This window comes from Odontomachus brunneus, unplaced genomic scaffold, assembly GCF_010583005.1.
Source record: "Odontomachus brunneus isolate Ranch 3 - 2012 unplaced genomic scaffold, Obru_v1 Obru_scaffold_162, whole genome shotgun sequence".
Lineage (NCBI taxonomy): Eukaryota > Metazoa > Arthropoda > Insecta > Hymenoptera > Formicidae > Odontomachus > Odontomachus brunneus.
In genome coordinates, this window is record NW_022639612.1 from 134,741 (window position 1) to 156,473 (window position 21,733).

Genomic DNA, 21,733 nt, shown 5'->3' on the forward strand with positions numbered 1-21,733 from the left:
ACCCGAATATCACACAAACCGCACGTACAGCGTTTCCATAATAAATTCAGCAGATGGTTGCTTTGAAGTTGCACGTTTCCATTTCCGCGCCCCTCGCGCGTAGCCGCACGTTTGGTCAGTTCGGAGACAGCACGCGCGCGAAACGAACAAAAGATCGTTGTGCGATTATTGTTAGTATCAGTTTGACAACTAGAATTTAATCATAGCACACACGCGCCCGTCCTTTCGATGTTTGATATCACGTCGTCTCTTACGCCAACTGAAGAATTCACGCGACTGATGCCAACTTCTCAATCCTGATTTGTTGTATTAATTATATTAGCGTTTTTACCACATGATGAAACAATCGACGAAACGAGACACCCAGGTAAACTCGATTGATGTAACTTTATTTATGTAAATTTAAACACGACAATTTAATAACGATTACATTAATAACGTTACAGTAATTTCTGGATTGGTGGAGCAAACAAATGTGCTAAAAGTCACTTTCAGATTTTCGCATTACATTTCACGTAACATATTGCTCTGAGTAAATTTAGACAATATCTCGCATCTTAGCTCGCCACTCTCTATGTGATAAGCATGAACGCCAGGTGAACCATTCGTAAGGAACCCTTACCAATCGACTGACGTATAAAGTTGCCGTCACGTTTCCACGCACCTGTCTATCAGAGTGGGTAGCCCTTCGACGACCCCGACGAATCCCGATATTATAATTGACGAAATGATCGCATTCGCCGCGTGCCGCGGTAACTCTTCGCCCCTTATTCCAGGCGAACGGAGGGCGGATCGGGAGATTCGGTAGCGGCATTTTTCAGAGACACCACGGACGGGGTCGAAAGTGAGTTATGACGGAATCGGGAAGTACGAAGTCCGCGGAGAGGAGAGACCGAGAGAGGATCGACAAGTCGGGGAAATACATTAGGATCGCGGCGAAATATTTTGATATCGGACGAGAGCGGGCCGCGAGAGAAGTTATATCTCGCGCGCGATGCACGACCCCCCGGGGAAGTGTTACGCCGGGTGATAAAGTGAGGTGGAAAAATTACTGCCGGCACGCGGGACGACGATCGACGACGGCGAAATAATTTCGGTGTACCTTCTGTGTCTTTTCATTTCCATGGAAACGACGTAGAAAGCGTTCGGTGGGATAGCGTTCGACCGGGGCTGAGCGCCTTACACGCACGAGTTCCCCGAGCCGCAATCAATAAGAAGTCGGGATTGCTCCAGCGATTGCTTCGGGCTGAATGGTGGTAGAAGGAAGGAAGCGGATAGAGAATGCGCGGCTATACGACCATGAGGGATACGCGGCGGGTGAGAGAGAGAGAGAGAGAGAGAGAGAGAGAGAGAGCACGCGAGAGACAGAAAGAAAAAGAGCGTTCTGCATCTATCATCGCCGCGTAAATAGGGCGAGGAAAAATAACCAGACATGTACGGCATTCCTATGGTCGTATTCGCGGCAGAGAAAGAGAGAGAAAGAAAGACGAAGCTGTCCGATGTCTTTCGCAATCGCGAACGTACAACGTCGTCGTATTTCAATGGGCGAGTGTCTTTTTGTCATCTATGGATTCGTCGGGACATCCGTGATTCTTTATTCGACGTATGATACGTTCACAAAATACGACGAGACCTCGTGTGAGAAGTATTCGCAACGACGTTTCGTGAGGAACGCGAAACGCGAAGGAATTGTCGGCGAATTCGTTGAAATGCCGAAGACGCGAGAGCGAGAATTTCCCACTGAAATTTTCCGATCTCTTTTCGATCAATTGCATCATCGATTTTCTTTGTCATTATCGAATTGCTCCTACTACTTTTTAACAAGACCGACATATTTCTATACGCGCCACCCTTTTGTTTCGACGCGAATTGTCTCCCGATGCGCTTTGTATCCCTCTGCTGAAAGCATTGGCGCTTCTCTTGTTTTCTTTTTCGCGATATTTATTGTTTTATGTAGTATATAATTCAAAGAGAGAAAGAGAAGGAGATTCTTCAATATCCAGGTCGCCATTGGCCGCTTAACTGTACGCTTTCGCCCTGGCCTTCGCGTGGAATTAACGGCAGGCTTATTTGTGATCGCGGCCAAAGCTTTCAGCAAAAATCCGGGTCAAACTTACGAGCCATCCGGGAGCCACATAGACTCGTTAAGAGCTAAACAAAATGAGATACCGCGACTCGTGCCACTACGTGTCCTTCGAATCGACGCGCGTCGCTGTGACGCTCGGGCGAAAGCTCGTGGCGGCGAGCTTAGGGTTTCGACGACATGGAAGTCCGAGGAGCGTTTTACGAGGACAAGATCCCAGAGCAGGAGTGGAAAAGTTAAACGTTCGCAAACTTTTCGCCGTTCCCCTCGCTCATGATCCCGCTCGTTCTCATCCGCGCTCCTCCTCGTCGAACGATCCGTCCCGTCACCGACGACGACGACAACGTCATCGTCGTTGGGGTCGGACGGCGAAGAAGTGCTCACTCTTCCCAGCTCTTCGGGCTTCACGTTGTGCCAAGCGAGGAATCGAAGACAAACAGGCGGGATTACGCGACAGTAAAACCGCGGGGGTACGGTGTGTTTCTGGATTTCCAATACATAGCCCGCACTACGATTCATGCTTCGACACTGTCGGTCGCCTAGGAAGAAGGAAGGAAAGAAGGAAGGAAGGCGCGCGAGGATCATCTCGATAGGGTGTGCGCGCGCTAGGTTACCGGTCTACTTTACGAGGCAGCGATTCCCATTCCGCGTCATAAAGTTGTTTTCCTTCGCCTTGGCAGTATCGCGCGGATGTGGCTTCCGAAGTTGTGGGCGACGCGCGGCGCGCCTCAGAGACAGCGAGACCACGAGTCATTGTTAATGTTTATGGGACCCGCGTATCGATAATCGTTTGCTGTACTCCGACACGGCAAATTGCAAAGCGTCGCACATTCTATCGTGGGGAGGAAGCACGAATCGTGAGAATTTTACGAGGCAATCGTTGTGCTTGTGGCTTCAATATTTCAGCAAATTCGTTCGAAGCTTCGTCGTTTTGATTGTCGCGAACGTTTGCGCTCGATGTCTCATTGTATATGCAAACGTCGCGCTCTGGTGATATCGATTAATTCTGTATCCATTCACGCGTTGAAAAAACGAATATGGTTGGCCCATGAATCCAAACCAGATAAGGTCCAACTAAGATATGGAACAATTAATTATGCGGTTTCTGTAACCACAGAGTAATTGCTGAGTTATTGGCGTTGCAGCAGTGACGATATCTAGTTATTCCAGCCAGAGTTCCAACTCACGCTGAATATCACCCCAACCGATTTCTGGTTGCCACAACCAGATCACGCACATTGATGTAGCTGATGTACCAAAGCGACTGAGTCATATTAAACATACATATTACCACCACACGAAGATAACTAGGGTGATGCGACTATGCTGCTCGAAATTAAATATTTCTGGTTACGTGCGCCATATCTTTTCTTTTCGCACAGATATTACCCAGGAGTATCTACATTCGTGGATATCACTGGGACAAGCAGATGGTGAACAGTTGCGAGTCTACATAGCAATCGTTCGTTATTCGTAGAAAGCTTGTAACGCGAGAAAATCAATTTGTTTCGTCAGAGAAATCAATAATTAGGCAATACCTGGAATTAACGACATATACTCAGGTATGTGAGATATATTTAGGTATAATTAAATGTTGCAACACTTCTTCGATAAGTTTTACGACGTGTCCCGTATACAATCGGGAAATGTATCTCTTAATAATTTCCAAGAAAAAGATTTTCTGAAACAGGACGCGTTGCGACATTCACTGAGAAGTGTGCAGCCTTTAGTCATCTGACAGCACTCGAGTGATCGGAACCGTTAATGTCGGTTAATATCGCGGAGACAATGCACTTTGTGCTCGTACACTTCTATCATCTCCGAGCGTTTCGCACTATGAGGAGTATTCAATTGACCCGATCGCGGCTGATATTCCGTTTGTCTTATACGACATCACGTTCCGTTGACCACCAGCGTCGAGCAGTACGCTACGTGCGCATCTAAGTGAGCCATACACAGCAGTGTGTGTGTGCTGTACCGAGTACATATCCTCAACTTTTACCAGCACTCGCCGCCATTTGGTCTCCCGAGAACCTCATCAAGTAAAAACGCGCAGATTCGAAATCGTATTCGGACTTTGGCTTCGATTCGAGTGCAATCTTCCGGCGCTCACGTATCCTAAGTAAATACGAGGACTTCGCCGTAATATAAGACTAGTTCCTAACGCAGCATATAGTTTTAACAATGTTTCAGCCGAAGGCTGAAGGAAAGGACATCGGGCGTATTTAATTAATCGTGATGAGCCATATTAGCCGCTTTCGCGCACGAGTCTTGATATTAGTGCTATATCATAAATTTGCGAAAAATAAACTGTCGGCCAAAAGTTCGGCATCGCCATGTAAATTAAGCGATAGAGGAACATCGAGACAGAGAGAAATTTTTGAGACAGTTTTACGACATTTTTATCCCTTCTAAAAATTACAGTTTATAATTTAAGCAAATCGCAACGCATTAGAAGATTTGCTTTGGTGAAAAATCGGCCGATAATTCCAAACTTTTGGCTGACAGTGTATATGTAATGGTATTATTGATGAATATTATGAAAGCTTCTCCAAAAATTCATTAGCGAGAACTTTGAATTTTATGTATACGTCAAAAAATCTTATTATTGCTATTTAAAAACATTATTATTATTATCTTCATGGTGATGGCTCAAACTGTGGAATGATCGCAGCGGTCAGTGCAGTACGACCCCAGCGATGGAAGGGGTTAATCAGTATTAGCAAAGGTTGAATTATTACTAAAGTAATGCCGCTTAATGAGCGAATTTATGTTACGCACACGTTCAAATCGACGTTACGATATATTGGAATAAACCCCGCGTAATTTAAGAGAACAGGAGGGAAACGATAATATATATATATATATATTCTGATGGCGTTACAGCTACGCTCCGACGCCCAGCAGATGATACTGAGAGCTATTATACTGCTTTAATAACGAATGAATATGCCACATATTCTCATCGCTTAATTAATTCTTTTTGCAGCCCGAATGTGACGGCGGGGAGTATTTAATTATCCCTCTACACGCGGCACGTAACTTTTACGTAATCGTCAGCCGCATACAGATTCGCGGCGGTAACGTTAAAACATTACGACGGCTTATAACGCGGGTGAACCTATTAAAAAAATATTATCATAATCACGATGTAATGCCAGTTGTTATCCCCGTGGGGCTTAGTGAAATGAACCAAAAATCTCTCCTTTCCGCGTTCGCATTGCGCGGAATTATTGTAACTAAAACATGACGTGGCTTGGCGCGTAAACGAACGTAAATCCATGATGTCATTCCGCGTACTGCAAATGTCGGCTAAAGTTTCGGAAATGTACGAACTGTTATTTTATTCGAGAAATCCTCGATGCCCCTGGATGTGTATTGTATTTCTTCTTTTTTTCGTAGATAAATATATTTATTATGTAACGCAGTAGCACATTTTCTGTCGGATTACGCGTTGATTTGGATTTTACTTCGCTACCGTCGCTCGCCGAAACTTCACACACGGGGATTCGCATCTCAAGCATTTAGGAGATTTTTAATTGCGGAGCTTGGTATATCTGTATTTTGTTGCGTCTCCCCGCGGTGTCATCTGATGAATACGCGGATGGTTCCTTGTGAGACACAAAAATTCTTTAATTCCTTCGCTTTCGACTTTCGCTCGCGGGGAGTATCTTATTTAACCCTCTCGGCAAACTTGGCGCGCGAGCATGGCGCGCGAAGGGTAAATGTGGGAACTGCATTATTTAAACGTAGCCCTAGTTTATTTGTTTTAACGAAACGTAACTACGTTAAACAGATTAAAGGAACGCATTAGCTGGAGCATGCCGCTCCGCGCCACCCGGCTGCCGGCGTGTGCTGCTCTTCAACGGGTCGTCAAAAGTTTAAGCCGATAATTAATGCGTTACCAGAGTAACGCGCTTTACACGTTAATGCAATGTTGACTGTTATAATTAAATTTAGAACTAGATAACGGTAGTAGTTAGTACGGGCCCTACAATGCGGCTGCGGCACAATGTGACACGGCGCGACGTATTGTTCGTTAGATACCAATCGCGCATCAACGGTGCGCATCGCGCATTACGTCCTGCGAATTGCGATTCAATTTGTAACTCGTGGATGCGCAACATCGCCGACATCTAATCGGCGTCTGCGGCGATAATTTTGCACCATTTAGCTCGGGCGGAAAAGTCATCGCCGTGTGGTCGCGCTAAATAAGCGTCCATTTATTAAGACTCCTGGGTATTCGCTGCGGCCATGTTTGATGGTGACGAGAAACAATACGTTGACTCTTGTACACATCCCATTTTCGAATAAAAAGATATCTTCACAGTCGAAATTTTTATCCTTCTTTCAAATTCAATGTTCCATTTAATATCTGTTTTGATAGTTCTATATCGACCTAGCTTTGTCGAGAAAGTCCTCTTTAAAAGCTTACAGGTAGCATTTGGTGCGTTTTAGAGCCAACTTAGTGCCATTCAGAGGCGTTAAGTGTTAAGCAGATGTTAGGTATAAGAACAGCGAACGATCGCAACACACACACACACATACATACACTCACACACACATTCTCGCAGAGCGAAAAAGATCAGAGACAGCCGCGACTTGTGATACGCCGACGTCGACCCCTTTTATAATAACACGCGCGGCTCACGTTGCGACTCAAAAACTTCCCCGAGAGTAGTGAGCACAACAGGGAAGGAGAGTCATTCCTTTGTAGGACAGCGAGGCAACACTCTCTCGCAAGCTTGCGATCAGTTAACATCGTAAGAGTTCAGAAAGACACGCCGAATTGTCGTAACGCGTTCTATAGGAACGTATCCGAACAATTAGGCCTCGATACATGATACATCTTATTATAACGCGATAGTTCAACGGAACGTATTATTAGAACAGCAAATAAATCAATCAAACAAACATGATCGAGGATATTAATATTATCCCGACGAAACACTTAACATTAAGTAGGATTTAAGTTTCCACGTGTGTTAAACATGTATTGAAGTTTCAGAATATACAAATATTTGAAAGTTCAAAAATTGAAAGTAGGCTCAAATTTTCGACTCGGGTTGAGTGAAACAACACTTGAGATCGTTTGAGTACAGTTGTAAAATGCTCCGAAAACTACCCCTTTCCCTTGACAGTCAATAAGTAACAATCGGTCAGTAAACAGTAAAACCAACGTGACAAAATCATGAGAAAAGATAGATTGAAGGTTGCGTGTCACATGTCATCGATCAAGATGTTGCGCGGCGAAAGACCAGGAACCTTAAAGTCAACTAATAAATATCATCTATTCCGATAAGAATTCAATCGGGGACTCACCGGTCACCTTGATGTGATGGGGTAATTGAGCACGCCACGTGTCCTGCATCTTTCGATCGGGTGCGACGCATCGGTACTCGCCGGCCTCTTGGTAGACCACTCGGCTGAGAGCGAGAGGCCCGGGCCCGCCAACTGGATCCATTCCGGGGCCGTGACCCCAACAGCCGCCGTCGCACTCGAGGGTCACCGCGCCGCCAATCTGCACCTCCATCCTTCGGGAATCGGTCGCCTCGCCGTTCAGCGCCTCCGCCTCCGTCTCCATATCTGGATCATCTAAATGCCATTGATTTAAATCTCTTGACGAGTGGCGGACTCGAGACTCGGGCTCAAACGTGCAATATGCATCTCCCTCGCCGTTGCTCACCGACTACGTCGAGAACAGGCGAGTAGAGAATATGGCGACGAAAGCAAGCCGCAATGTGGATACAGCGCTCGCTTGGAGTTGCAGACTTTCTCTTACCCGTTTTCGCGAACTATCTTTCTGCACTTCGCGAATACGGAGAAGAACACGGTGAAATATGCGACTCCGCGACAAAAGTAACGCCTCAAAATGAAATTCTGAATTTCATAGCCTCGCGTCTCCGAGAAGCCAACGCTCTGTACGCTTTGTTGTCACATGTGTATACTGTTGTCTTTCGACATTAGATGCAGGTATATAAACATTTGCAGTGCGTTGGAAGAAAATGTTAGTCAAATTGTGTGTGCGTGTGTGTGTGTATACGCGCTATATATACAGGGTGTCTCACACTCTCCTCCGGGCATTTTGTGGAGACGTAGAACAGGTTGAAATGAACGTAAAAATCCTATACTGTTTTGCGATATTCGCAATAATTATCGAGATATTAATTGTAGAAAACTTGTAAATGATCATGCAGAATATGGTAAATGAGTTATAGTAGCGACGACTGCCGTCGTGTACTTATACTTTAGGTCAAATTGAACAAAAAAGTCCTCTACCATTTTCCAAATAATCACATAGATTTTTAATTATTAATTAAAGAAGATTATTGCACGATTTTGCGTGATAATGCACTCATCTTCTTTAATTAATAATTAAAAATCTATGTGATTATTTGCAAAATGGTAGAGGACTTTTTTGTTCAATTTGACCTAAAATATAAGTACACGACGGCAGTCATCGCTATTATAACTCATTTACCATATCCTGCATGATCATTCACAAATTTTCTACAATTAATATCTCGATAATTATTGCGAATATCGCAAAACGGTATAGGACTTTTATGTTCACCTCAACCTGTTCTACGTCCCCACAAAATGCCCGGAGGAGAGTGTGAGACACCCTGTATATATATAGTCTGCACAGTTTACCAGCTTCGCGGTGCATTTAAAGATCCGCGGCGTATCTATTTCGGTCGTTACTTTGAATCGCTGGTTTAATATCGCTCAACCGCCCCGTCAACGGTACCAAGGAATTATCTTGGTATCGGAAATCAACGGCACGTACGAGAGATAAAGTTGGATCGGAATCTCCGCCTTCACGTACCGGAGATCCGGCAAAATCTTTTCTGCACCGTACGTCGTGACGCGTACCGCCGGTTTCAACTTCCACTCCGCCTGGTCCTTTCCGATTCCACCTATGGAATTATACGGCTATGATCGTTTGCTCTCCAGCTAGCGCTGTGTCCACAGTCGCAGAGAGACCGAAAGAAGGAGAGAGGGACGAAGGGCGCGAGAGGGAGCAGACAGAGGAGCGAAAAAGTAGAGGCGCGAGGGTGTGCGGGGATTGCTCGTGTCTCTGCCCGAGAATTAGAAGTGGACTGCTACGGTGGAATTCGTCTGAGAAAGAGAAAGAAATGGGATAAGAGGGCGGGAGGGCGCATCAGTCCTTTGAGTTAGCAAGCTGATCCTCCGGCTCATCCTACAGCAAAACAAAGGGATCAAAGTGGTGGATGCGATAGGAGGCTTTCACTTCCTCTCGCTCGCTCGACTCCCAACTATACCTCGTTTGTCTTGTAGTTTGTTCGAAATTTTACAGCAAACACCGCTGTGATGCTTCAACAAACACGGGGAAAAAGAGGAGAAGGCTGCAGCAGCGGCGGAGGAGGAGAAGAAAGAGGAGAGCACGAGGGAACGATCGGCAATCGGGCAGTAATTTGACGTTTTTCGCCGGCTGGCCGACATTACGCCCTCGTCTGCCGATGATCCTCGTTACCTACGAATTTGATCTATGTCCCTTCTTGCGGTGCGGCCCGTGATCGTCCTAAATCTTAATGCGATTCGCGTGCGCTAACACGATTAAGGACCCTCATATACTCGTCCGTCTGTGATCGCGTTATCTCTAATTACTTTAATAGGCCTCTCGCGTTTTCGTAAATTCGATTCCGCGCATCTAAGATATTCCATCGAGCTGCACGCTCCCCTTCCCCCCTCGACTTACGAGGATCGCACAAGTTAGCTCTACTTAATCGCGCTCGAGTGCAGGCGGATAGCTTAGGTGATGTGTGGCGGAGGATGCAAATTTTTGCGCCATTTGCACCGACGGGAGAATGAAAAAATCTATTTGCGCGCCGGCTATACCATTGGCTCCGCCGATCTCTGTTAAAGTGTCCCTTTAAACTACGCTCTATCTGCAGACCGTCTACAAGTCGGCGAAATTAGCGCGTCGGTTTAAACCCGTCGTGACGTTATCCGGCGGATAAGTAATCCAGGAGGAGATTCGAACAGGACGTGGTAGCAGTGTAATCGATAATTCCCACGAAGGAGGATGGTTGGTTTATAGGTGCTCTCGAGCCATCTAAATTGCGTAGAGATTAGGTGCTCGGAAGCCCGTATCCAGCATCGTCGGTCGAAGGAGCAGACAAGGAGGAGGGAGAGAGAGAGATAGAGAGAGAGTGAGAGACCGCGCACGAGAGAGACAGTGAGAGAGATGGAGAAGAGGGTTAGATAGAGAACGGGAGAAGAGAGAGACGAGGGCCACGGGTTTGAGATGCAGGGAGCGCATCGCCCTCTGGTTATAATGGCAAGATGGAAGGAATGGGGCCGGGTAGGAAATTTGCAAATTTTCACGACGGGGCACGGATAATTTCCGGTTGGCTCGGTGGTTTCCGCCCTTGACAAATGACTGTGGTTTCCGGTTATTGGCTGCCGCGACGACCCCCTTCGCATTCCGAATCAGGGAGAACGTCTCTTCGAGTGCTATCAAATGCACGGAGGGTACACGGCGATACATCAGACGAAAGGCGCGACGCGATTTAATTGTCTTTCGTCGTTGCTCGGGTATTTTGTTCCTACGTCGTGTCATCTTGATTCACCGTATTGCCGATTCTGAGGAAGCGGTTCGTAATGCAACGATTTGCCGCAAAGAACGTGGTATTTGAAAAGTTTAGTAATTTAACCCTGTGAACTCCGCGTGCCAATGTGCTGTGTGTGTGTATATGTGTGTGTATGTGTGTAGTCGGCTTTGAGAATTTTGTGGAATGTGTGGAATTCTACCCCACACATGCGCCAACTCGGTCGGCAGTGTAACAATAGAAGTGCACTAAATTTTATTAAAAATTGCAAACTATATATATAACGACTGTTGACAAATGGATACTTTTCACTGAATTTGACAGTACTCAATGAATAAACTGTCAACGACACGCAAAAGTCTGCGAAGCGCAAAGGGTTGAAATATAATACGTCAAACAGTGCCGGCTATGTACTCGCGCACACGGTACTTCATAGTATCGTTCATCTACATCCCTAGACTAAAAACCACTAAGTTATGAAAAGTATCTTTCACGCTTTATCGCAGAGGAATATCTTCTTCGTGAAAGGAGATATTTATTAACTCGACACATTCGGCCGAACGCGTGAAAAGTCCAAGCCGCGCTATTGAAAGCGACAAAATGGCGCGACAACGATTTACTCACAGCGAACGTTGAGAAAATATCCAATGCTGGTGAAAATTCCGAGCATATGCCGCGTGTAGCACTTGTACCAGCCGCTCTCGGCCCGAGTGATTTTTGTGAAGTTCAACCATCCGTCATCGCTCTGCTCCACGGGAGGCGGACCATTGTCTGAAACACAAGCGGAAAGCTGGTGGATATACGAATTAACGCGCTGGAAACAGCACGCACGGTCCGCGGATTTGCGTTAACGTCGTCGCAGTTCGCGTCAGCCGAGCGAGTCGCGGCTGCGAGCGCGGCTCCTCACCGACGATCCCGCGACATTTTTCACAGGGACGCCGCGCCGCTACGTGCGCACAGTTCGACGATTAACTGCCTACAATCGATCGTCATTCGCGACAAAAATAGAGAATTCAAAGGGATTGAGGTTTCCGAAAAAAATTTCGCTTTGGAAATTTCTGCGCGTCAAATATCACCGGTGCACAATACACACGCGCGCGCGCGCGTACACAGAGAGAATGTCGCAGTCAAAATTAGTGTAGCATTTTGTAACCGAAAAACATATCGACATTCTGCCTTAATTCATTATCTCACATGTCGTTTCACATGCGCTGCTTTTATTTTAACAACTGAAGTTTATTGTCGGAAAATTTATTACGTACATTGCTCAGCAAGATAAACTCCACTGACAGGTTATCCCTGCACTACTGGAAAACATAGGAGAAAATTGGAAAGAATTTCATATGAAGCTACAATAAGCATATGAAGCTGTAATGAAAGCTACAATATTCTCTCCGTGTAAAATACGTTAGTGAATGGAGGGACTCCTTTTCCGCTAAAACGCAATTCCTTCGCTCTGATAGCAGTCAATTATCATCTTACTCGGTGTTACATGTATAGAAACGATCAAACGGCGACGGGTAATTTCCAAAAGACAGTTACTCCGTATAAAGCACGACGCTTCAATCCTCATCAACCTGTTATCGAGTTATCGCGCTATTCTGAGATGATACTCCGTCGGGCGATTTAATTACTCACTAAGAAATGTATTGCTTTCGCGCGCTTTTCGGTGACGCTATTAAAATTGCATCGGTCTATCTGCTCTCGGCAGTCTCGACCGAAAGAGAGATCGTGTGCGGCAGGAATGGAGACAGAGACAGAGTAAGAGCTAGCTGGCAAGTCACTCGTGCGAATTATTCGCGAAATAATTGAGGTAATAGCGCAATACGTCAGTCCAGTGTGCGACGCGTCGCCGTGACGGAATTACAAATTTATTACCGATCAAGCGCTACGAGACAGCAGAGAGAGAGAGAGAGAGAGGGAGAGAGAGAGCGGATCCTGTAAAGGAAATAATGGAAGCGGGAGGGAACGATGATAGACAGAGAGAAAGAGAAAGAGAGAAAGAGAGAAAGAGAAAAAAGGAGCGACCGAAAAGGGGAGACTAAAAAGAGACAGTCTCGTTCGACTTTATTCATAAGTACGGAAATGACTCTGAAAGGACCGATATCCATGAACATTTCGCTGGCCCCTTCCCTTTGCGTGAAACTTTTGCTCGTTCTATTTCTTTCTCCACTTTTTCGCCGTTCCGCCACCAAACACTCACATATCCCACCCGTTCTCTCGCCGACCTCGTTACGGTGAAGCTGAGGATTCGACGCAGCTGTCGGATTCGAGCTAGACGAAAGTGTAGCGCTCTCGCGAATGTGAAACTATTCTAGCACGAGGAACAAAGAAAGAGCACAGTCAGAAGACACGTTCACGAGAGGTGGAAGACGGGACGGGGGTTAGCTGTGTGGGAAGATCGCGGTAGTAAGAAGAGCGAGAGCCGAGAGCACAGAGAACGAGAGAGAGTTACACGAATCGTCCGCGGACGGAGTTTTGCGGTGAAACTTTTACGCGGGCCGGCCATAACCGCGCGTAGAGAGTACGCAGGGGCGCGGGGTGGACTACTCTACTGAGGGGTGGTTAGAGGCCGCTCTCCTTTAACGTTGCCAAAGCACGGCCGATTGTGTTAACGGTATCTGTGGCCGCGCGACCGGCTCGTCGGTGAGACGTCGTGCCGTTTCGTATGAAATAGCGTCGCGCCGTGACTTGGTCCAAAAAGCACGACATTTCCGGTAAACTCGACCGGGATCCAGCAATTTGGCAGAGAAACAAACGAAGCCGACTCCAAGTAGATTGGAGGCGACCGCAACCTGCGGGGCGGGGAATCCTTCTGTTGGAATAGCGCGAACCAGAATTTCTCAAGTAAGAGTTAGGATACCGTCCGCTATTTATAGGAAAGAAGTGAATGAGTAAGAAAAAAGCTGCAGCATGTTTCGCTTTCATTTCAGCTTTAAAGTTTCTCTCTCACTCCTATTCGCTTCTTCCCTATTAATCCTTACAAGCCGGCAAGCCACTATAGTGAGAGCCATTACAGTAAGGATATCATGTTTTTATCAACCCACCCTTTCACAGAAAAAATTCTAGTTCAAAGACTGTAAAAGTCGCTCAAAAGACCGCCCAGGCCATAAGAGTTAATGGCGGATAAGGTTCGGTCAGGAATCATCACGCGGTGTCCCAACTCTCATTTGAAGCCTGAACCAAAATTTTAGACCGGTTTTCGACCTGAGCTTTCCAACATCTGTATGTTCTAAAAGTTCAGTGCATGTTTAATACACATAGAAACTGAAGTTCTACTTAACGTCTCTAAATAGCAGCAAATATACAAGATGCCACTTATAGATCCTAAAGAGGACTTTTGACTAGGTTAGTAGAAAGAGATCGAGTAGGATCCAAAGGGATTGATATAGCCTTCAGAGTATCAAAATGGGCGTGAATAGTGGAATAATGAGGTCAAGAGTAGGATCAAAATTTCGATTCGCGAGAACTCCAGTGCGAACAGAGAAGACTAGCTTATCGCAATTATCGCAATTCGTAGGTCTCCTTTTTTTTACGCTGTAACATTTGCGCGTCAATTTATCTTAATTATCACGCGACTTAATTATCCTCTTTATAACTTTCTGATCATCCCAGGTAAACGGTGGAATTTGCAATTCGAACAAAAGCTCGCAAACAGTTCGTAACATCGCAAACTCGGACCATCCTCGGAGCGTTCCGCATACATTAGAGCCGCGATCCGATATCCCTCGCATCGTGCACGATCCTCCGAATGAACACGATCGTATAGAGAGCGACTTCCCCTCGAGCGATTTCACGCAGCTGACACCTCCCCGTTTCTTCTTGCAAAATGTTCCTGAGTGCAGCGCGTATCGGCGTGATAGATAGATCGCGCGCGACAGTACGGTGATAAATGATTTTCGCCGTTTTTATTTCGGTACCCGCGCGGAAAGGTCCCCGCGTTACAACACGCGGAGCTGTCTCGACGAAGTACACGGTCGATCGGTCGGTCGAATGAACGATTATATTATGTTATATGCGCCTGGAAATCCAAGCAGGACGGCGGCGCGCGCTTAATCGCTTAAACATTTGTTTACCACAAAGCGATGTGCAGCTTTGTGAAGCTATATCGTAAATTCACGCGCTTGCGACTCGTAGCAATACGAAGGAGAGAATCGTCCGAATTCGCCTCCTGCCGGTTTGCCTTCTATAAAGGACGCTTTGAGGAGGAGAGTGAACGTGCTTTCTCGAGGCATGCGGATTGGGACGTTTAATAAGAGCAAGCGTACCAAAAAGAAATTGGGAATGGGCCGCGGGGCGGGTTTCGCCGCGGGAGGGCGAGCGGGAGGGGGACGAGGAGCAGGAGGGAAGTAAGAGGAAGGGGAGAAGGTTCGCGGGCGAAGGCATTGCCCGGAGCGGGTACGTGCTCCAAAGGATATTAAAGTATTTTAATTGCAGCGGATCTCGCGGAACGCTGGAAGGATTTATTCGAAATCACTCGATTGAGTCTATGAATAGGGATTAAGCTTGGCCCCGACGGCGCGGCTCGGTGCAGCGCGCGCCGTCGAGCGAATTCCAGACGTCAGGAGAGGAAGGCAGAAATAATTGAATATTTAATAGGATAACTCACATATAGCCGTTTTCCCATCGCCGCGCGACGTCATCCGTCACGACGACGGAACGTCGATTTTTCTGTCACGTCCCGCGCGCGCCCGGTGGCTGCCGATTAATTATACAGTCTGCCCGGGCGTAATACGAAGACGGGACGACTTTAATAAATCTAGTTATCTCGTAGCCCATGCAAAAAATCATTTCTCACCGATCCGCGGTACATATCCGCATAAAAGGCAGTCATTTCCGGCCCCATCATGGGGACACCGGAAATGTGTGGGAAAGTATGATTTTTTTGAAAGGGGAAACGAGTGTGTTAAATGGAACGTGTGTGTGTGTGTCGAGCGGTTGATGTGTGTGCGTGTTTTGTGTATTAACTACATCGAATTTAATTAATTTAATAGCTCGAGATGCGATCAGAATTATTCCCGTAAAAGATTAATGATTACATTCAGCATAATGAATATTACAGATATATAATACGGCTAATGGCTAATGGCGAGATGTATTTTGTTATCGCAGTTCTCAAAGATTTATCTTTATCCGGAGATTATATTAATGTGTGTACGCAAACACACACAAAATTACTCGAAGAGGGAGTTCAATACTAAAAATTAAACCCAAGCCAGGTACATATATCGACATTCTGCTTGGATGTGTCATCCTTCCGGTTCACATGTGCTGTTTATACTTTAGGAACTGAAGTTTACCATCAGAAAATTCCCTATATTTCTTAGCAAGACAAATTCCATTGTGACAGTTTATTCCTGTATTACTAGAGAACATGTAAAAAATTGAAAATTTTTATGAAAAAGAAAGCCACAACATTTTTCCCGTGTACGCAAGCGTGAAGTGTGTCAACTGGCGGGTTTAATTTCGGTCTCAGTCGATAAAAAACGCGCGATTTACACGAGATTGAGAGAAGTACTAAATAAAGCCGTAGTATCGCGCAATTACGCCCGTCGGGATCTTGTTATATAAAAGATTAATACCTTTTATCCTTCACGTATGAGGCGTGTAACGGGGATCAGAAGGGTGGGGTTCCGCGGGAGAGCGCTTAATTCTCCTAACGCGATATAAGAGCCCGAGAAATAAGTGTATATCCGCGCGGTAATAAAAAGTCGCAGTATGTCAGACATACGGCCGGATCGTTTACTTTAGAGCGGTATTTGGCAATAATTCTTGTGGAGATCGCGCGATGCCTTCTGACGTTTGGTAATAACAGGTCGTCCATCATAGTTCTTATCACTCGTACGCGGCTGATCGCAGCGGAAAGTGACGGCTGCAGCTGTTCTCAGCGTTTCGTGCAACTCAATAACGAGATAAACGAAACTAGGCAATCAGTCCGATTCCCCGAATTTCCAGACGCTGGATTAATAATACGGTTTCTATCGTCGAGACAATTGGGAAGAATTTATACGTTATTAATTCATCGTCGCGTCTCTCTCGTTTTAAACGCGGTATTTGCCAAGAGGTGATTCCCTCAGCGTGATTTACCTTTTATAATTAACTTTGCCGTTAATTATAAAATATAAACACACTGGAAAATTACGTTTCTAGAATAAGTCTCTAAAATTACAGTTTAATACTAAATTAATGAATTTTCTAGAAAAATATTACTTAATTATTAAATTAAGTAATATTTATTATATCAATAAAATTATATCGTTCATTATAGAGTTTCAACAGTAAGCACAATAAATTGACTCTGAAATAACGAAAACATTCAAACAGTTACAATCACACAGAGATACATACATTACCGGTCAAAAGTTTAGAATCACTATATAAATTAAGCAACAGAGGAACTTTGTGAAGGAAACAGTTCTGGGACAGTTATAATACTTGTATTTTTTTAAGAATTTATAGCTTAAACAACCGAATCACGACAGAACATCAAAAAATTCGCTTTTATGAAAAGTCTGTAGATGATACCAGACTTTTGGTCGGCAGCGTAAGTAACAACACGCTAATCAATCGCGATTGCCCGATTTAAAGACAAACAAGAGAAGGGCAGTAACAAACAGCCGGCCGTAAATCTTTTCGTCCTCTCAGAAGTGCACGGGAGCAATCATTTTTCTACCTCTTTCGGCTCCTCGAACATATCAAATAGCGTAGAAGTACACACGTTATTCTCGAGACATTTCTCCCCTATGACTCCGATACGTCAAAGGGAAATATAGTTTGGCGCCAAGTTTTAACGGACAATAAATAACTCAAGAGCGAGGGAAGCACGGAGACGGAAAGATGATCATGATTCATTCGAGATGTGAATGGAACGTCGGCACCATCGAAATTCGAAATTGTTATTCGCGATTGTGATTTACGCCGGCGAGCCAATACTTCATCGTAACGACGATACGGCTATATCGCGCGAGCGAGCGAGCGAGCTTTCTCGAGTGGCCGCGCTTTCCTGATTAATTCAAGGGAAATTGTAATTTCGACTGCCGTCGTACAAAGTTGATCGAAAACGCAGTCTCGCGTAAATACGTGGATTGGAAAGCGGATCGGACTCGATAGAAAAAGATCCAAAAAGGCGTTTCTTAACGAGCTGAGTGCGCGAGCGCGGCAGAACGGGTGAAAAAAGTTCGTTGAAAGGCGATTTAATCGGCCACGTTTAACTCGAGCTGCTATTTCGAGGGAACACACGCCGGCGTGCGCGGCGCTAATCTTATAAAAACCATTAGCGGGTTCGTGCAGTTGATATTCTACATTGACTGTACTCCATCCTGAATTCGATTTGTCGAGTGGCAAGTGTGAGGTATATAAGGCGATAAAACGTGAATTCAGGTGCAAAAGTGCAAGTATGTCTCGTATTTCTCTGTTGCAAAATTCTATACGTGGTAACTTTTATTATCAAATTCTCTCCGTGCAAGAGTTGGTTACCGCAGACGAGGTGCATTTACTGCGAGATACAAATTTATTCGCTGACATTAAAGCGCACATTACCACGAGAAAATGGTCACATTCGTAGGTATTTGCCGTATACATACACTAAAATGTCATTTATTTCTGATAGCAAATATTTTGTAGCGTCTAGGTATAAACAACTAATAAATTGAGCTTCGACAGCAATACACCAGCTGTCCATATTTCATAGAAACAACTTTACTGCTAACGGCTATAGCTTAAAGAAAGTATTGTAGAAAAAAAATGTTGTTAAAATTATATTTCTTCTTACACAGTACTTTCTGTAAGACTGGATTATACTTTGTGAAATTGCTACAGAAATAATAAATTTGACAATATACCGAATATATATAAGGAAGCATTCAAGTAGTCGCGATAATTTTGCAGTGAAAGGTCAAGTGTGCTCAAACATTTTTCAAACAAACATATAGTAATTTCGCCCATAATTCCATACGATTACAAGATTACGAAAATTTCTTGTAGTTTTTACTACAATACAACATCCTCTCTCTCCTTTGTGTGCGGAAGCGAAAGCAAAAAATAACTATACGAATAACTATACGAAAACGATTTCGTATTCCAATCAGTTTGGGCATGAGATGTGTAGCGCAGCAGGCGTTTCCCCAAGCCGCGTATATTCCTCAAACTGCGGTATTTCTGAAAAATCATCCGTTCGCCATTGTAGTTGAAGTGCAACGTGGCTGGCCGGAACGCAGAGCGGAGTTCTTAAATATTTATCGGCGCGCGCGCGCGCGCTCGATTCGTTTTCGCGCGGCAGCAAGAAATCGCGATTCCGATTTTCACTCGGGAAAGTGCATCAAAAGCGCGGGCTGATTCGCGAGGTGTAATCCACCAGCTCCGCGCGGTGCGGCGCGGCAAGATGTACCTAGGCGAAAAGTTCGCCGGCGTAACGCGAGCACGTTTAACGAATGTAATGGGTTCACCCGCTTAAACGCTACGGTCTAATCAAGAAAGTGGTCTCCCCCCTCCGGCGAACTTCGCGAAAATCCCTCTCGTTCTCTCCGTCTCGTTCTCGCCGGCTCGTTCTCTCCCTCTCCCCGTCCCCCTCGCGTGGCTCACAAGCCGCGCTGATTGACGATGAATAAAGGAAATTATGCTGCGGTGAGCTTTTATTCGCCGCACTGGCTAAAAAGCAACGTCGTTACCGATCCTCCGACGACGGTGTATACGCCGTAAATCCAGTTCCGGTGAATCGCAATCGGGCAAGAGAGATCCTTAATTCCGAAAAAGGTCCAGAAATCGTAGCGGCGAATGGAGATGTACGATTCGGGAACGTAGAACGGATTCAATTTGGTCCGATAAAAATATAGCGGCCGTTGCCGGCTGCAGAAGCGAGAGAAAGAGAGAGAGAGAGAGAGAGAGAGAGAGAGAGAGAGAGAGAGAAAGAGAGGGAGAGAGCAGACGAGCACGGCGCGGCGGCTCGCCCGCAATAACGTCTCGTAATACGCGCGACGCTTTATGCGATTTAATTATGCTAATGACTGGCGATAACGAAACGTGGAATATGCGGAATTTAATGGATAAACAGATTTTTGCCGGTACATATGTGTATCGAAAGCCGTATCGCCGCGACGCGGATATAACGCGGCCGAAATTTAATACCGTGACTACAACGGCGCATTGCAAAATTTATAGTCTCTGGATTTCATGCGTTCCCATATTTTCACCGTGTGCACACGATAGCAAACGTTTTCAACGAAGCGTGTGTCGCTACCCCTCTCTCTCTCTCTTTCTCTGGTCGTCTTTAAAATGCACACAAAATGTAACACTCTTTTTCAAAGTTCTCCCGGATTCTCGCAAATATTTTCACGCGGGATTGCTATTTCCCCGGAATTTCGCGTGAGTCAATATCCGCTTTTAGCAATTTGACCAACCTTTTTATAATAAACGCGGGACGTAAAGCGCGTATTTTACGCGCCTCTATTGAGAGAACCGCGCGGTATTCCGCGGTATTCGTGTATTCCGCATATCCGACGGTTCGTTGGAGAAGAGAGAAAAGTTCCCTCTATAGTTAACGTTTTCTATGTTACCGTTCTCCAAGTGCCGACAATCGTCTCTTTTTCCGTTACGGGAAAAAACTTAATTTTCGCTAATGATGATAATTTCTGGCGCAGAACTAATTTATCGCTTACTTCAGCCGATAAACACGTCAAGCGCGCTGGATTAAGCTTGAAACATGTACTAACGGTGAGATTAAAAATCGTGAATTGTTCAAGCAGGTACTTGTTTGGGGAAAATTATAGAAAGTTTTAAATATTTACTAGAGAGTAAGTGTGTGTATGTGTGTGAGAGAGAGAAAGAGAGAGAGAGAGAAGGAGAGAAACGGTTGAAGGGTTCTCTTATGACAAAGAAGAGTCGAGTGGTAACGAATCTATGCATCTGGGTATTTCTCGTTCGCCCTTTTGCAGATTTTAATACGATTTGAAGTTCTCAACGTGATTTTAAGTGCTGCGCGCTGCAATTGCGATAATCCGAAAATCGTTTTACGTTTGAAACTTTACGCTGAATAAGCGTCGCCACACTAGTACGTTACTGCTCGTTCATATCTGCGATAATTTATATGAAAAACTAAGAGAAAATATAAAGTTACAGCCACTCTGAGAAATAGACGAAACTGTGCTTATGTTTCTCTTTTTATCTAATTTCCTCGGGCAATTTTAACACATCTAAAAAAAAACATAATAAAACATGACCGCAAATTACATCCGCCTCCGACCAATTCCGAGCAGCAACAACTATAAAGTAACGACGCATTCGCAACAACACGGATAACAATGTTGCTTTCGTGACGCGTTGTTTTCCAGCGCGCTCCGTACTTTTTCTGCATAAGTTCACGCGCGAATAGGATCTCTCCCGGGAGATATTTTCGCTCGATCGACCAGCCAGCAAGTTAGCGTGGCTATTAATTAACAGCATCGTGTAACTTTCTCATTCTCATCGCGCCGAGATATCGCAATGCGCGTCACGTCGCCAATATATCCGATACAGCGCGGTCGACCTCGTCGTTACCTTATCTCTCTTTTCCTCCAACGGGTGTCGGCCAATAGGGCAGATTAGATGGAGCAACGTGCTACTAGGCTATCACGCGCTGTGTAACAGCTTCCTCGAGCGTTGCTCGCCACCGTTTCACACAGGCGGGCGGCGTAACGCGCGCGCGAATCCCCTTTAATGCCGACACGAAATTTACAATGCGGAAATAGGCGCGGCCGAACCGAGAGTGCATCGAGACGGGGATAATATCGAGCGCGTACACCTGTCTATCGGAGTCGAATGAAAGCACCGGCGAGAATTGCCTGGATGAAAGGGACCAGCGGTGTGGATTGTCCATTGTCCCGATTCGCCGGCGTCTGCGTGGTAGACTTGTCACGCCCGTTACGCTACGTAATAATGTGATTACGAGATGTACCTCACCTACCAACCTACCTACCTACCAACCTATCTACCTATCTAGCTATCTATCTTGTCTTTCTCCCCGTCCTTCCCTCATCACCCCTTCTCTTTCTCTCTCTCTCTCTCTCTCTCTCTCTCTCTCTCTCTCTCTCTCTCTCTCTCT

General features: G+C 45.5%; 1 protein-coding gene across 14 annotated transcripts in view; it reads right to left on the reverse strand.

The window, feature by feature from the left end:
- LOC116850977 (hemicentin-2) overlaps nt 1-21,733 on the reverse strand; it is a 477,927-nt gene that overhangs the window by 75,097 nt on the left and 381,097 nt on the right. For 13 of the 14 annotated variants that reach the window (XM_032829893.1, XM_032829894.1, XM_032829895.1 and 10 more), the window contains 2 exons: nt 11,284-11,430; nt 7,406-7,678 (listed from right to left, as the gene is read on the reverse strand). In XM_032829893.1, the coding sequence (XP_032685784.1) occupies nt 7,406-7,678; nt 11,284-11,430 (420 nt within the window). The remainder of the gene's footprint in view (nt 1-7,405; nt 7,679-11,283; nt 11,431-21,733) is intronic. The other variant, XM_032829889.1, reaches the window with a different exon arrangement.